General features: G+C 46.8%; 5 protein-coding genes across 5 annotated transcripts; 4 read left to right on the plus strand and 1 right to left on the minus strand.

Annotated features, from left to right (window-relative positions):
• Positions 1–963: 963 nt before the first annotated feature.
• On the minus strand, positions 964–1,670 carry N7446_012296 (SUR7/PalI family protein; the record flags this gene model as incomplete). Its single annotated transcript, XM_058521038.1, has 2 exons — positions 964–1,119; positions 1,155–1,670. Coding segments are annotated over 2 exons (672 nt in total), but the record flags the coding sequence as incomplete, so codon positions are not given.
• A 912-nt stretch (positions 1,671–2,582) lies between these two features.
• Positions 2,583–3,059, plus strand: N7446_012297 (uncharacterized protein; the record flags this gene model as incomplete). The annotated part of the gene is made up of 2 exons (XM_058521039.1): positions 2,583–2,922; positions 2,980–3,059. The coding sequence occupies 2 exons, from the start codon at positions 2,583–2,585 to the stop codon at positions 3,057–3,059; spliced, it is 420 nt and encodes a 139-aa protein (XP_058366405.1).
• Positions 3,060–3,415: 356 nt separating this feature from the next.
• N7446_012298 (uncharacterized protein) lies at positions 3,416–4,852 on the plus strand (the record flags this gene model as incomplete). Its single annotated transcript, XM_058521040.1, has 1 exon — positions 3,416–4,852. The coding sequence occupies one exon, from the start codon at positions 3,416–3,418 to the stop codon at positions 4,850–4,852; it is 1,437 nt and encodes a 478-aa protein (XP_058366406.1).
• Positions 4,853–5,882: 1,030 nt separating this feature from the next.
• N7446_012299 (uncharacterized protein) lies at positions 5,883–6,101 on the plus strand (the record flags this gene model as incomplete). The annotated part of the gene is made up of 1 exon (XM_058521041.1): positions 5,883–6,101. The coding sequence occupies one exon, from the start codon at positions 5,883–5,885 to the stop codon at positions 6,099–6,101; it is 219 nt and encodes a 72-aa protein (XP_058366407.1).
• Positions 6,102–13,514: 7,413 nt separating this feature from the next.
• On the plus strand, positions 13,515–14,181 carry N7446_012300 (uncharacterized protein; the record flags this gene model as incomplete). The annotated part of the gene is made up of 2 exons (XM_058521042.1): positions 13,515–13,728; positions 13,778–14,181. 2 exons carry the CDS (start codon positions 13,515–13,517, stop codon positions 14,179–14,181), a joined length of 618 nt encoding a protein of 205 aa, XP_058366408.1.
• Between the last annotated feature and the right edge of the window lie 2,388 nt (positions 14,182–16,569).

Below are 16,569 nucleotides of genomic sequence, written 5' to 3' on the forward strand. Positions count from 1 at the left end.
CCCTTTTCAAACACCTCCAGGACAAGACCCAGCAAGCTTTTGAGGAGCTAATTCACTTACACCAATCCGGCGCCTTTGGTTCATCGGATGATGAGTTTTACCCGGTCTACCAAATTGCGCAAGAGCTTCAGGCCTCCGTGCATAACCTGGCTGACCAGGCGCGTAAGGCGCAGTTGGCCTGTGAAGAATTTTGCGAGTTGGACTCTCGCTACTCGGCCTGTGAAACTTTCAAATTTGCCGATAGGGTACAAGCACCTCGAAAGGTCGTGAAGCATGCTTGCCAGGGTGTTTGTGATAGCCCACGGTCGATGCAATTTATAATGGTACCAGTGGATGATCCTCTGGGTGACTTTACGATAGCTTCGAAGAGCATGTCTGAATTCCTGCAACACAGCAGAATACCTGGTTCATCAAAAGATCAAGCACGAAGGCCGACAGAGTCATCCACTTCGTAAAGCACAGACAACCTCATCAGGGGCAATAAAGCTTTGCCCGCAATTACAGTACAAGTCTATTACAAATGGATGGAAACCAATTCAAAATACCACTTTTTTCCCTATCATTCTTTCTCGAAGTCGATTCTGGAAACGGTAGTCTATCTAGTCTAACCCATGTATTGTTGTCTATCCTACAAGGCGGATCGAAATAAGTTTCAACGTTTTGTTCTCTTTGAATGGTTCTCGAATGTCATATTATAGTGACTCCAGGCTTAATGTGGTTAGTCAATGACAGACTCTTGCTCACAACCCTTTTCCTATTCGACATAGCGAGATGAACTAGTCCAGACGTAGATTGAAGCGGGCCTTACCAAGACTGAAGAACTGAAGAGAATAAAGCGGTGAAACTGATTTCAAGGGGACCTGTAACTACTCCGCATTTTACTACTCCATATCCGCATCAAATACAGCAGCAAAACATTTCTATCAGCCATGTCAAAAGGGCTGCAAAGGAAAATGTCACTGCTAGCCAGGTTGCAGCGAACGAATGCGCCCCAAAACTTGCATCTGCCCCCAGAGGATGAAGGATACTCTGTATGGCACCCGTAATCAACCCGTAGATTACCGTAACCCCGATGGATGCACCGGTGACAAAAATAGTGGCAGACTCAGCAATGGTCAGCTTGTGTATATAGAATCAATGTGCCAGGGCCTTACCAACGAAGAGAGGATAAGCAATACTTTTCCTCGAGAAAAATACATTGTGGTGACGCCAAAAATAACAGCCATACATGTGGAAACAAATCCCAGGATGTAAGCTGAAACTGACCACCGGGAAACATCATGATATCCAGCAAGGACCTTGTTATTTTCGTCTGGTAGTACCTCATTGATGCCTGAGGAAACTGAGCCAAAAATGCTTAACAAGTCAAATGAGAAAGAGGTACTGGGCTGCGAGCAATTGGAATACGATGATTCTTCCTTCTGTCCTTGGCAATAACCCCAAAGCCCAACAGAATAAAAACCAGGAAGGTGTGAGCTGATCTCGTCGGACAATGATTGGACCTTATCAGTGACCTGGCTTACTGCAGTCTCTGCGGCGCCCGAGGCATAAATGACTGCAGTTGAAGCACTGTTCACAACACCGTTGGCCTCACTACTGGCTTTATTTGCAACATCGGATCCGTCCACCCCGGCAATACTGGGGGAACGACGTAGATGAAGGTTCCCTAGTTCTGGGAAATTGGTTAAATTCACCTATGGATTATGGATTTCATATTAGCTTAGTGTGTTCCTTAGGTTTATGGTATATTAGCTTGCCTTTAAGAAATGCAATCCAGTGGGGGAAGAGGCCGATGTGCATCCCACAAAGACAACAGCGAGGCAGGCCAAGGCCGATATCGAGAAAGCCAAGGGAAGTAGCTTTCCTACGTGCCGAAGCATTCTATGTATGCTCTATTGGGGTGTTTAGAAGAAGATATGAGTGTCCTGGTAAGGGTCCCTTGATGAAAGCCCTTCACGAGCATGTAGAAACCATGTGCTCTTTATAGAAGCGATAGCCTGTATGTTATAGTCATAACAGAAAGACATATAATACCAAGATGAACCGAGTCAGGAGCCGTCGTTCCATATACCCATTAAAGTTCAAGTGGCATAGGCATTATTGAGTGCTGTTCGCGGTTGACAACACAACCCTCAAATGTTTGGTTTCAGCTAATTTGGTTTAACGTGATGGACCTGACCAAGTTATTGACATTACATTATAGTAAAATCTATTAGAACGGTTGAACCCCTAACAGTGAGCGAACATTAGAGGGAATAAGGCCTGATTTAAGATCAAGTTAGCCGGAGCGACGGAAATTGACTCCCTCAGTTTTGTATAGAGAAGATTAACGACCACTTCGGCGTCTATAATGGAATGTGTACCATCATGGGCCTCAAGTTGATGCCGGCTACGGCATATCAGTCGAAAAGGCAAAATATGAAATTGGCTCTCTCCTCCAGGACATTTAAATAGTCCCGCTCTCTCGGCAGACAAGCTCAAACATACCGCGCGCGTTGCATTAGAAAATGACGCGCTTATCTCAAGCTCAAGCGGAAGAAGCCGAGGGCAGAATGTTCACCTATCGTAAAGAACATTTCAAAATGGCCGCACGTGTTGACATTTCTCGTCTTGTATTCGACAAAAACTTCAAGCGGCAAATGAGCAACCGCCAGAATATCACCCGACTTGAGCGAATTATGGATACTGAAGGGTGCTATCGCCTGATGGAAGAATACCATGTCCCTGTATTGGTTCCTGGAAGTGATTGGGAACGTTACGTCAGGCCACGACTGGTCGATGGACAAATCCATCAATTGGATGTCGATATCGACTATCAGCTGCACGCACAGGATCACGAAAATTTGATTATCGCGGCAAGGAACAAGCTCAGTCCGAGCAATTCATGGTGGATTGTGGATGTTTACGTCACAGACCAGATAGGTGCGTAAAGTAGTTCGCTTTCCCCCGGCATGTATATCCCTGATGTTTTCAAGCTAGTGAAGATCCCTTACAAGAAGAATTCATCCGGTCTCTTCGAGAGCACTTCCCGAATGATCAAACACCTCCGGATGGGCTAATCTATCAACGAATAAGGTATTATGAAGGATATCTCGATGGCCCTGTAAACAGAATAGCAGCAAACCATTGGTGGGCTGCTCTAGAAAGGGTTTCTGGAAGCAAAAAGGGAAAGTATTTGCGAGCTTTCTTCAAACATCCGACAATGCCCCAAGCCTTCGATGCTCTGCTCCCTATAGCGGGTATTTGGGAAGGCATACGAATTGGACTACTCCATAAATTGGTGGCAATGCGTTGTGATGAGGTAAGTTACTTGCGTCCATTTGAATGCCCAAAATGTCATGCTCAGACGGCTAAGTGAAAGCGTCAGCCTCTTCTGTGCTATTTAAATCACATAAAGAATACGTTCTTCGGCTTAATGGGAAACAGGCTTGACCTTTTGGCACGATTAGACGGTGTGACTATCCAACTATTAAAATCGCGTGCGCCCAAAGTCTCTGCTCGGGACTTGAAGTTTTTGAAGGAACGAATGTTAAAGGAAGAATTGTTCCCTGATGTTGAACATGCTCAGGACCGCTCTGAAATTTGGGAACGATTACAAGAGATTCAGTACCCCATACCGACGCTGGAGACATTTTTCAAAGACAGGCTCACCCTGGAGGTTAGCCGAAGTGTACTACAGCAACTCTACATTTCTGATCCCCATCGGAAGATAACCATCGACGAAGGACTAGGGGAACAATATAACACTAGTGTCCCTGTCATGACTTCAAATCGTCAGCATGGAATACGGGAGGACCTTTATGATTTCTGGCGTTTCAGCTTCCAGTACGGATTCGAAATGACGAATCACGAGCGCCGCGTGCCGCGGACAAAATCTGGCACGCAACGCGCAGCGACACCTGTTGAAGAACTTCACACGCCTGAACGGGGAATTCTTTGGCAACACCTCCTTTGGCTTGCCAGGGAAAAAGGATTTAGCACCCCTTTTGCGGATGGACCCCAGGCTGAGCCGGTTGAATTACCTCGCCTCACACCATGTGACTTTCCAGCAAGTCTGGAAGAAGACCTACCGGTAGAAAGACGATATGGAAAGCCATATACGGACTCAGTGGAGGCAGATCGGTTTGCACTTTCGCGGGAGGTATTGGAACAGCCCTGGAGCTCTCCCCGAGTTACTGCAGGGTTTGCTCGGCGATCGGTGTTTTTGGCATATTTCCGCTATCTCAAAAATATTCCTGATAGTCAATTCGTTCGTCCAGTTGAAACCAACGATACACTTTCTCAATCTTCTCTCTGGAACCCGAACTTTGACAACATGATTCAAAACACGATAATTCCACCAGCAGAAAATGAAGCAACCGTGTTCCCCGTCTGTTCTACTCCGCAGTTTGATCCCACATTGGCTGCTCCAGCTATGGATATTCAGCCATCGAGCTGCTTTAACATGAAATTCATCATTCCTGGCGAGCCTGATAAAATCGTGCCGCTACCAAATATTCAATCCGCTTTGAATACGTTCTTTGAAGGGTTTTCCCAAAATCATTTCTATATATATTCTAGCGATAATCCAACACGGGGCATCAACGGGAGAGATTGCTATTCGCTATATTTGGGGAACCCGTTCCTACTTTTGCACGCCGAGTATATAGGTGAGGATCTTTCCCAAACGGTATTTCACGGGTCGACCGACCAAGACGAAGGAAGAAGGAGCAAAAAGCGACGTATGAACGGTCAACATGAAATTATTGGTGCGAAAGAATGGTTGAACACGAGCCTGAAGGAGTTGGCCCAAGGAAATCTCGCATATCAAGCCGAGATGGATCTTCCGGGGGATGAAGATGATATAGAATAATTATATTTTGGACGAGCGAACAAATAAAATCGTGAACATTGATTCGATCCGCCCTGTAGTATCGTCTAGCGATTACCTACCAGACCCTTCTACCGATTGCGCCAGAGGTGAGGACCGCCACATTCCAAGACGACTCAGAGAGCTAGATGGCGACGATGCATGTAGATCGGAGTGTCTGTGGTCAGACCGAAGCTAGCCCTGCTATACAAATGCACCTATTATAAAATACTCGGCAAAATGCAATGCGGTGGACAACATGCCTGCGCGACATTTAGGAAGAGTCTAATGTAGCTGCAATACATTTCTAACGCCAACAAAGGTGGAGTCAGCAGTAAACAGTGAAATCTACCAGCAAACGCATCGGAGCACGGCGAGCGCAGTGAGGAAAACTGTTAATCGTTATTCCTCAACTCAAATGATTTCCCAAAATTTCTCGAGATGTTTCAGTGTGCAAGTGTACGCCATCATTTATCCACCAGAAAGTTTGCTAGTGTTACCAGTTTTACTGGGAGTCTGTGTTAATTACCGAGGTAGTGTCCCAACCGTTCACATAGGCAGGCGAAATCCCACCCGGGATAATTTGCCATGACGGCCCAGACGCTGTGCGAGTGGTTCTTTCGCTTTGTTGTAATTTACGATTCAGCTGCAGATTCGCTTCCTCGTATTGTATTGAAAATGATGTCCGTAGAAATTGAAAAACTCCATGAGAATACTGCCAGGGTTGCGCTGCATATGTCTGTGGGGTGGATACATAATCCCTAAATAAGAGTTCCTTTGGTGCCAGATTTAAGGGGGCAAAATGTCCTTTCTTACTCTTAAGCGGCACGGAACGCCCGGAATTGACTCCTGCGCAGCGAATTTGTACATATGTATATATATATATAAAGATATATATATGCTCTACGTTGGAAGGTGCTCACCACACGACCACACTTCTAAGTCAGTCCATTCATGAAAAGGCAACAAAAGAATTGTTGCTAGTTCCTTACTTCTTCTTTTCCGACACCTTCTACGACGGCTAAACGCGACGATGAAAACATTCTTTGTGGCTACATTTGCCTTCCTCACCGCTATAGGTGAGGTCTCAGCTCGTGGAGGCGACGGTGGTGGCCATGGTGATGGCGGCGATGGCGGCGATGGCGGCGATGGCGGCGATGGCGGCGATGGTGGCTATGGCGTGGCTGGTGGCCATCCTCCGCCGGGCAGTAACACGCAGACGGACGCTAGTGGTTGTCTCTGCAAAATGTAAGCCCCTCCGCTCGGAGCTTCTCTAAATTACCCTATCCTCCTCTTCCCAAACCAAATAGGCTAATTAATTCCCCTACTCTTAGGAATGTGCCTGGTCAAAATTTGGTTGGCAACTACGCACTCGGCAACGGATACGTCCATGGATCGATGAAAGTAAACGGTGGTGAAGGGTACGGGTCGTCTTGCTTCGTCACGTTCGATAGAGGTACTGGAGGAGGGTGTGACGGCTGGAGACAAGTTAGTGGACCCACAGGTTCTGGCTGTAACCAACTACAAAACACTTGGCTCGAGTGTGACACGGTCTATTCAGGCTAAGTCAACTCAAAGCTGGTGTCGGGTATTATAAAGTATCTTGTGTCGGAATTGTTAAGGAAAGAAGCTATATAGGAAATTTAAATTATTGAAGATAGTACCTCAGCTTAAAATAAAATGACAAACTAAAGGAGCGGTCAAATACCGCTATGGCCTTTTGGGATAGGCTTGTTCATCGTTCACCCAATTTCCCCTAGTATTTGTATGGTATTCGGGCTAAATTCGGATACGGTGTCATAACACGCCAGAGCACGGACAGTAGACTCCAGAGATCGCTGAACCGATCTACACACCTTCAATCAATCATCAGATTCTATTGGACATGTGCAGTACTAGCCAGTACATTAATTCCTCATCCTGACATAACTTCCAGAACACGGCGTGTTTCGTTACACCGGGGGGCAGGTTAGGGCAAAACTAGGGACCACATACGACTTTGCTAAGGACCACATATGTGACGACTCGTAGGCTTCAGAGCCTGGACGACGATATATGAGCGTTTGGTGGAGGGACAGCGATTGAAATGCTCGCAGTTTTTGTTCTCTGGGGAGGCATGTTGGCGTATTGACGTCTGTAGGAGGTTTGAATACAATGTGTATTCTGAAAAACTTGGAGGTTGAAGACCTATAGAATAGTATAGATTTTATACGACTTACAACGTTTATATTCCCTAAAGGAAGGATGCACGATAGATGCCAGAGGAGTTAGACATCTCCTCTTTAGGCATAGTGGCTCCAGGGATCAGTCCAAAGCCCCTAGGAGCAAAATACCTGTTCCTTGGTGCTTTAGAATTAAGATCCGGGAGCTTAGGCGTGTGGGGGAGCCATAGCAGTGCTCCTGGAGACGTTTCCTGCATTCCTGGAGACGAGCCAGCTGGTCTCCAGGATCTCCGATTTCGTTGGCTAGGAAGAACCCATAGAAACCAGAAAAGCTCCTTACTTTTTCCTTTCTCTTAATCTTGACTTTCGTTTCTGGAAAATTAAGCCTACCGATCCTTGCGCTTAGACACTAATTACATTATATATCACCTACTAAAGCTAGTTCAGAGCCATTGACATTCTAAAGAAAAGCAATATGAATAATAAATCGTGTGGACGGACGGATGCCTCACGACTCTCCCGGGAACTTTCGCGAGGAACTGGGAGAATCGAAAGGCATTCGTCCAGGCACCATGGCAAGCGCCGCCGGAGGTAATCATCGAGGAAAGAGAGGTTGCGGTCAACCACCACAACCAGATCCTGACCAAAGACCCAAGAGAAAGACCCTTGATACTGTACACCGACGGGAGCGGGATTGATGGAAGGATCGGAGCGGCAGCGGTCGTGGACCTTGAGGATCAACATGCTCATAGCCAGATGGGAGATGATAATACGTCCACCGTATATGCGGCAGAGCTTCGAGCCATTGAGATGGCACTTGAAATGGTTCTGGAAAGCACAGAGCCATGGGCTAAGCAGGCGAAGAACGGGGTAGTCATCTTTGTAGACAGCCAAGCAGCGCTGAAGGCGCTGAGGCGACCGCGGATGCCGTCAGGACAGGTCTATCTAGCAGGATGCCTCAACCTGATCCTACAACTTGCGGGCAGAAGTATTCGGACAGAACTCAGATGGATTCCTGCGCACCAAGGAGTCATTGGCAACGAGATCGTGGACCAACACGCAAAAGAAGCGGCGCAGGAACCGGACGGGCTGCATAATCCTCTCAACCGAGACATACGTCTCGCAGCCGCAGCGGGACGACGAATTCGCAGATGAAGCGAAGCTGGAGTGGGACAGAACGTGGGCCAAGGAAACGACCAGTCATCAGACGAAACGCTTGATTGAAGCACCAACAAAGACGCTAGAATACTGGATGGGCTTGCGCAAAGCGACGACATCGATTCTGATGCAGCTTAGAACTGGGCGAATAGGCCTAGGGGCTTACCTGAATTGTATCAACCGACGCGAAACAGCGCGGTGTGATTGCGATCTTGGTAGCCAAACAGTGACACACGTCCTGCTGGAATGCCCCTTGCACCAGGACGAGCGAGACTGGATGAGAAGCGCTCTCTCATACCAGGGAGTCGCTCTCCACCGGGACGAACTCCTCACACGACCGGAGGCCCGCACAGTTGTGGCCGAATTCATGGTCAAGACCGGCCTTCTAGGCCAATTTCAGACAGTCGATCCCACGGCTCTAGGCGAGGACCAGGGGGATGCCATAGGAGCGGAGATAATGACCCCTTAGACAGTGTGACGGAAGAAGAAGGATGGCGCCCGTGAGGAGTGCAGTGCCAGGTCCTCTGCATTCCCTTGATCTAAGCGAGCGCGCAAGCGGCAACCGACAAGACTGGACGGTTGGGGAGAAGTGGACGTCGGAATGGTGTGGTGAAGTGGGCAGGGCCTCCCACCCGCGATCAGGGGTAAATGACGTTCATTTTGGCTTTTTGTTTATGTTTGCATCCGTGCATTTCTTTTGTTCAATTTACATCTTTCCATTCGAGGGCGATTGACCAGAAATTCGTACGAGTTTCCAACGGTCGCCCAGTGGGCTGGCGACCACTTTTTCCAGCTGTCGGGAGGCCTGACAGCACCCCCGCATAACAGCATATATATAGAGCGAGCTACATCGGGCAAATGAATACATCATCATCATCATCATCATCATCATCATCATAATAAATCGGGTGATTCGCTAAAAGAGAGCAGAATTGGGGATTCGTTCTTACAGGTTAGAGCTTCAGATTTTTACGACATCTAGCTATAAATAAGAATGCCATCAAGCAAAGTCGACATACTTTTGTCCTTCTTATGTGATGATCCTTCCAGTAAGATGAAAACCAGTGCCAAGCATATGGTTGCGTGTCCCCACTTTACTTGCACTGTTTTCATTGTTTGTATCTTCTCGAAGAGAACGAACTAGTCTTAGTCTAGATCCACCCGAACATTCGTTTGTTCCTTCTAAGTCGTACAGATATCAATTCCTTCTAGATCGTCTGCCCACCAAGTCTGATGTAGTAATTGGTATCCTTTGTTGCATTGTTTATAGGGGTCGGCACGAATAACGAATATATTCGTATTCGTTACGAATATTCGCAATTCGCATTCGTATTCGCAGACATTTTGCACGACGAATGCGAATGCGAATAAATTTTCTATTCGCCGCGAATATTCGCAAGTTCGGTCACGTGGCAAAAGAATAACTAGTGAGCAGTCACAGCCCAAGTGACAAGACTTCACTTGATGTTCCGTGCCTTGCGAACAATGATCCACAGAGGCTTTATACTACTATATCCTTCGAAGCAAAGCAGCGGCTGGTTGGGAATACCAGCAAGACGCTCTAGGATTTTTCACTGGGTGTTCTCTGAACTATATATATCTCTCAACAGCATCACTTTCCGCATTGTCTCACCTTTTAGAGAATGTCGACGTACCCCTAACAGATCCCTACCACGGCTAAACAACCTCTCTACTGCGACTTCAGCCGCCGGAATGGCAAGGTAATCCCTGGCTGCAGCTGCCATCCGCGGATACTCATCCTTGTGCGTCCTCCACCAGCCAAATAACCAATCTTCATCCTTTGTTACAGATTCATCAACAGTCACCACACCTTCCTCAAAGTAGCGGTCAATATCTGAACGCTGGATCACTTGTGGTTGCAGCTTCTGCAGAACACGAGCCTCCAGACTTTGCCGCTTGTTGTCCTGATTAATCTGTGACGTTGATTGCTCCAGTGATGATTTCGATGGGTATTGCTCATGCAAGGTATCCTTGATGGATCGAATAACCTTTGGCGCCGTCACCTGCCCAAGCTCCTTATCCAATAAGAGGGTTTTGAAGCGTGGGTCAAGGACAAGAGCTATATAATAAGCATCTTGGGCGTCCATCAGTTCATAATATTTCTTGTATTTCTTCATCCCCGCGGAGATGGCGGAGGTAATGTCAGAGCTAAGCCCCGAAAAGTCGCCTTGTGCAGAAGCTGCATCTTCGAGCATGTCATTCAGTTCGTAATAGATGGGAATGGCTAAGCTGATCTGGGATTTCCGCCGGGAAACCAGTTGAGTGAACTCATCGAACTTGGAGAGGATCATTTCGAGCTGTTGCAGCTGCAACCAGTCGTCAGCTGAAAATGGCGGAAACTGGTTCTGATGCTCTATCCACATCCGGATCTGTGCTTTGGCTTGCAAGGCTCCCTGGACCATACGGTATGTGGAGTTCCAGCGGGTTTCCACGTCATACTCGATGAACTTGTCGTTCAAGCCATTTGCTTGGCAAGTCACTTTCCACTGCTGTCGTCGTTGAGGTGTCCTCAATATCCAGAGAGTCATGATCCGAATCCGGGCCAACGCAGACTGCCGTCCGATTTTCTTATTTCCCTGTAAGAGATCACAGGCTTCAATGGCAGACTTGTGATCTCCAGATTTCATCCTCGAGAGGATGTCGCGGACAATGAGATTGAGGACATGTGCAAGACACCGGATGTAGCTGTCAATACCTTGAAATCGGAGACGTCCTTTATCGGGCAATTTGGAATCCTCCGAGTTGTACTTTTCCAACAGGTGAAAATACAGCTCAGACACCAGCGTTTCATTATTCGACGCATTATCAGCTGTGATTGTGAGCAGCTTCTCCTCAATCCGAAGCTCGACAAGCATCTTCTGCAGAGTCTCCGCCATATTTTCTCCACTGTGGGATCCAGCAAGTTCGCTGAACTCCAGGACTCGTTCTTGATATTTGAAGTCGGTGGACACCCAGTGACCGATAACTCCCAGAATGGCTTTATGGTTCTTGCTTGTCCAGACATCCAAGGAAAGCGCAATTGTGGAGCATGTCCGTGCTAGTTCATCGATCAACTGGATCCGACAGCGATCAAAATCTGCGTCAATGCGGCGGGCAACTGTTCGAGAAGAGAAAGGAAGAGGAGCGTCCGGCAAGTCCTTGAATATCTGTTGGAACGCAGGGGACTCAATTGCCGTAAATGCCACATCATCTGTCACAACCCATCGAAGTATGTTCTGTTCCAACAGGGCTCTAGTATCATGCTCGGCTCGGGACTGGAATATTGAAGCAATTGAGAGCTGTTTCGTCTCGCTGGAACCCTCGCCCAGGTCCTCTGGACCGGACTTTTCGAAAATGTTGTGTTTGGCTAGGTGCGTCTTCATGTTGGTCGTAGATGTTGCCCTTGCCGAATCTGTGGTTTTCCAGCCACAATGAATGCATTGAATCTCTCGATCCTCAAGCAGCTGTCGGCTTCGCCTGGGCCGCCATTGCTTGCCCGGAAGAGGACTAACTCGAAATTGATTCCAAAGCCATTGATTCAGTGGCTTAATGCGGGCTTTTCTGTGCGATTTGTATGGCCGTATGGCCTCTGTAAAGCATCTAGAGCCCCCTGGTGGAACAGATTCCGAAGGAGTAGGTAGATTGAGATGCAGCTGGCTGGCGGAGTCTTCAGGACCAATCGATTCTAAGCGACCAGGTGGCGAATCCAGTCGGGGTTTCTTTCTGATATGATCTTCAATATCGTCTTCGTCACTTCCACCATTTAAGAAGTGGTAGTCTATTCTCTGAGACCGTTGGGGGCGTGGTGGCAATTCGACAGATGAGCTGCCGGAGCCATCATTGTTTGAAGCTTGCAATTCAGCACCAGACATTCTGAGCTCTATTTCCGTCATCGAAACACGTCCTTGAAATAAACTTGTCAGATTCGGACGCGACTTGTCACTTGGATAAACAAACTGCACGTGATATACTTTTTCCTATTGGGTGGGAGTTGGTTTTGGTGACGGGGCAATATTTGTACGAATATTCGTACGAATATTGGCCTTGCGAATACGAATATTCGTAGAGGTCTGTGATCTACGAATGCGAATGCGAATATCTCAAAATGTTACGAATATGTATTCGTGCCGACCCCTAATTGTTTACAATACCAAAGGTGTAATAATTCGCGATCTGGCAGTATTCGAACAGATTTTTCGCCGCCGGAACAAGGTCGTCGCACTTAACGGCAACTTGTTCGGTGTTCTGAAGGCTGACGTCAGCTGATATGCGTAAAAAGGAATATTGATTATCGTACGTAATTGCAAAAGAAAAGACCAGACTGATTCAGGTAAGAAACCCGAGAGCAACTGTTTGAATCTGCAACACACATTTTTTCCCCTTCATCTCGAAGATGCTGAATGTTTTCTGCAGTGGGACCTACGTATGCGATTCCATGCGTAAAGTCACATTCTAGTAGAGACTGAACGGAGTAAGCAAATCATCCATAAGGGGGAGTTGACTGAATAAGATACGTCTCGTTTTTTGGAGGCAAACCCTTTTGGAAGGGCCGGTGCTGGGAAGCTTGGGGATTCTAAAATCTGTTCTTTCCTTTTAGTGTCACAATCATAGCCTAATGTTCTACACTGATACCTCTCTTGCAAGCACGCCGTTTTGGGTGCTGTTCGGCTGAAGTGTTGGACTCCCGACCTATGGCAAATCATTTAATAAATACATTCGTCTCCATTAAAGTGTCACTAACAGCTTTCAATAGAATCACGCAGAATATGAGAAGGTTATGTGAAAGGTTCATAATGACGGAGAAGCTTGCGAACACGCTTACACGGGGATCTCTGGTAGATTTTATAAGACTTTGGTGTCTGTAAGGTTATTTCTGGTACCATGCTAGGATAAGGTCTCCTAGATTGAAATCTGATAGCAGAGGTGTAAAGAAACGGAGGTTGGTCGACCTAAATTTCCATGGTATGTTTCTGAGGGTATCCAGGTTACATTCTAGGGCTTATTTTGATGGTCTAGAGCCGTCGCGGTGGTCACCTCATAAAAGGCAGCACCATCTACAAAGGAAGATAAAGAGAAACAACAGCCCAGCACTCAACAAAATAGCCTTGTAACACGAGGGCCACAGTCCCCGCATCTCTCTTATTCATTTTTTGGTCTTGACCGGATTAGCGGATTTTGGGGTCTTGTGTGCAAACACCGGGACTTCTGATGGTAGCTAGGCCGTAAGAGAAATAGTGGCAATTAGGTTAACTTATAAGAAGACTTGAATACCTCCAGCATTTGACGTTTGACGTTGAAAGGGAAGACCCAATACCATTCCAATGTTCAACAATAACACTTTGGACATGTATGGTCGCCTTTTACTTATGGCATGCGCTACTATAGCAAGTGCGAAATTCCACATCAATGAGTTCGCTGAAAAAACTTGCGATCTGCTCGATATCTGGAATCGGAACGCCAACACCAGCAGCTCAGTCCAATACACCCAGGACAATAAAGTGCACTCATCCTTACTGTCCAATGACTGCCAAGGCGAGCTTAAGTCAGTCCTAGTAAAATGTGAGTATGCGTTCCATGCAACAAGAAGTATCATCTCTAATAATACCAGGTTTAGACAGTTCAGGCCTCAAATGCAACGACATAATCCTCTCAACTGCTAACGAACCGCCCGCGTATAAATCTATACCTGGAGGCCCTTTGGCGAAGAGATTACAATCGGATCAATCGCACTCTGAGAGCTGTCCATACGCTGTGTACGACTTTCCTATCGCAATGAGCCCAGAAATTGCTAGCAGTCCGAGCACCACCTCCGGTACATTGGACTTGACCGAGTTGATGACTTCAACAATCGTTGGCGAAACAACCCTTGGCCCTGGTGGCAAGTCAAGTACTGTGTATACACTTGCAACGGGTTTAATTGGGCACTTAGAATCGTTCAGCAGCTATAGCCAGACCCGTGGTACAGTGGAAGCTATGCAAACAGTAACTGGTCGTATTTGCTTGATCAAGTAAGATTCTTTGTTTTGACAAGACAAGTCCAGATATATTAACTACAACATTATCAGGGAATCGGAGTATTACGCAGCCGGCAAAGGCGGCAAATGTAGGTGCTCTGACGGCGAGACAGTTGATTATTCCGTGGGTGCATGCGAGATTGAATTTTGAAACGTAGTCTATTCTAGTACGCGTTTATTTGAAATTAGATTTAACCCAAATTTTCATTATTTCTCCGAATGCTCCGCTACTGAAAGCGTTGTAGGAACTGTTTACTTTTGTGTGACCAGGGGTGTTCCTTGGAACTACGTAGCTTATAGCGGCAACTACCGCCAGTGCCCTGGAGAGCTTCCACTAGTTCTTTGCTGTGATAAAATTATATCATGACGCGTCTTAAGGTGGATCCAAGAGCCTATTTACTGCGCGGGCAATTGTATCGTCGGACCCCATTGAAGTAGAAAACACTTCGTAAACTTTCCACACCAATCGAACAGATTTTACCATACTTCTCTTCAGTAACCGGTAGAGAATTACGGGATCTACTAGAAATGAAGCCAATCGCTCGCATAAAGTCAAGAAAGAAAAATTCCGAATCTCCTTTATAGGTCTCTCGAAATCATGTCGGGCTTGCACAGTGTAGGATATTATCGAGTTCACGCTTCTCGGTTTTGTCTACGTCTGGCAAGATGGACAGTGTATATATGATACGGAGGAGCTAGGCCCCATAACGGAGGAACCAAAGCAAGCAGCAAGGATATTGTCTATGGTTGATTATTTAGGGAGCTGAATGGGTCTGTTGTGATATGAGGCTGGTGCAGATCAGGCACTAAGCCGCACCACCGGAACCGATCCCGAGGTGTCTATACAAAGAACCAAGTTAATTGTAAAACCACTTAGATTTTGTGGTGTATATATAGCCTCATGTTTCCCTCTCAATAAAATAATTAATTATTCCTCTGAACTACAACATGGTCAAATGTTCGCCGAGAGTAGCTGCGCTAAAATCATCTTACGGCACGAGAGCCGCCAACTGAACAGAAGCAAATCAACGAAAATGAAGAATACATGCGAAGCTAGGAAGCGGAGGCAAATGCCTTTCAAGGACAGATCTTAGCTTCCTGAAACGATTTCTCGTTTGAGTAATGATCCCCAGCACCACGAAGAGGTGTCTGTCCAATTGCTGGAGGTAGGTGTAAGCCACCAGGTGATTGTGCCAGGTAGCAGCGACGAGCCATACAGGCTGTCACGCTGGAAGACAGGATCACCGGTGGAGTGTGCCAGGTAGCAGCGACGAACCGTACAGGCTGTCACGCTGGAAGACAGGATCACCTGTTGATTGTGTCAGGTAGCAGCGACGAACCGTACAGGCTGTCACGCTGGAAGACAGGATCACCGGTGGAGTGTGCCAGGTAGCAGCGACGAGCCGTACAGGCTGTCACGCTGGAAGACAGGATCACCCTTTTATATCCATGTTCCTGTACGGGAGGGCTTTGGCTTTTATGTTCTTCGGACTGCGAACCTCAACAAAGACCATCTATCCAGTAAGTTTAGCACAGCATCCATTTGATAAACCAGGCAAATCTTTCTGCGGAGGCTTTAATTTGCTCGTCCATTGGAAATTGGCGGGGGACTACGCTGGGGCAAGGTGGTTGGCGTTTCTGGCATAGGTTGATTTTCGCCCCAATCTCACCAGGGTGGAGTTAGACCGTTCAGTTGTTTACTTTCCTGATTCCACCACACGACCGTCTCTATCTTATTATTCTATTACAAGCTTACATCTTCTTTTACCCGAGCTCTTTGCAGAGGCATGCTTATTTGCGTACCTGTTCAAAATCTTTGGGGTCTCTTTAATTTGAGGGTTCCGGAACGTCCGTCCCTTTCTTTACTTAAATGTGGGGGCGAGCTTTATTCATATGTCATTTTTCTAATATTTCATATCCACCAATAATATTCATACGAGCTTGCGAATGTTTAAAAATGTGGCGAAAAGGACCGTCTGGAGATTGCCCAACCCGGTGCTCATCGCTCCTTAAACTTCTTCTTAACCGTTTGTTGTTGACCGTCTATTGTTGACCGTCTATTGTTGACCATCTGTTGTTGACCGTCTGTTGTTGACCGTCTGTTGTTGACCGTCTGTGTTGAATATCACGGTCACTGAAATAGTCACGGGGGCCGGGAACACATGCATACATATAGGGGATTGATACAGACACCACCCTTTGGATGCTAACACCACCCCCTGCCTGTATTCTCAGGCCAATATTGACCGCTTTTCTCACCGCTTTCATCCTCGAACTTTTATTTTATTGCTACCACTACCCTGCATGTATTTCACACCTTAGGTACCTCTAATTACTATGTAAATTGCTAGTAATAATAAGTCACTCTCGTACCATTGTAGTACCC

Source organism: Penicillium canescens, assembly GCF_028828765.1.
Source record: "Penicillium canescens strain IBT 15451 chromosome Unknown utg000010l_segment0_segment0, whole genome shotgun sequence".
Taxonomy (NCBI): Eukaryota; Fungi; Ascomycota; class Eurotiomycetes; order Eurotiales; family Aspergillaceae; genus Penicillium; species Penicillium canescens.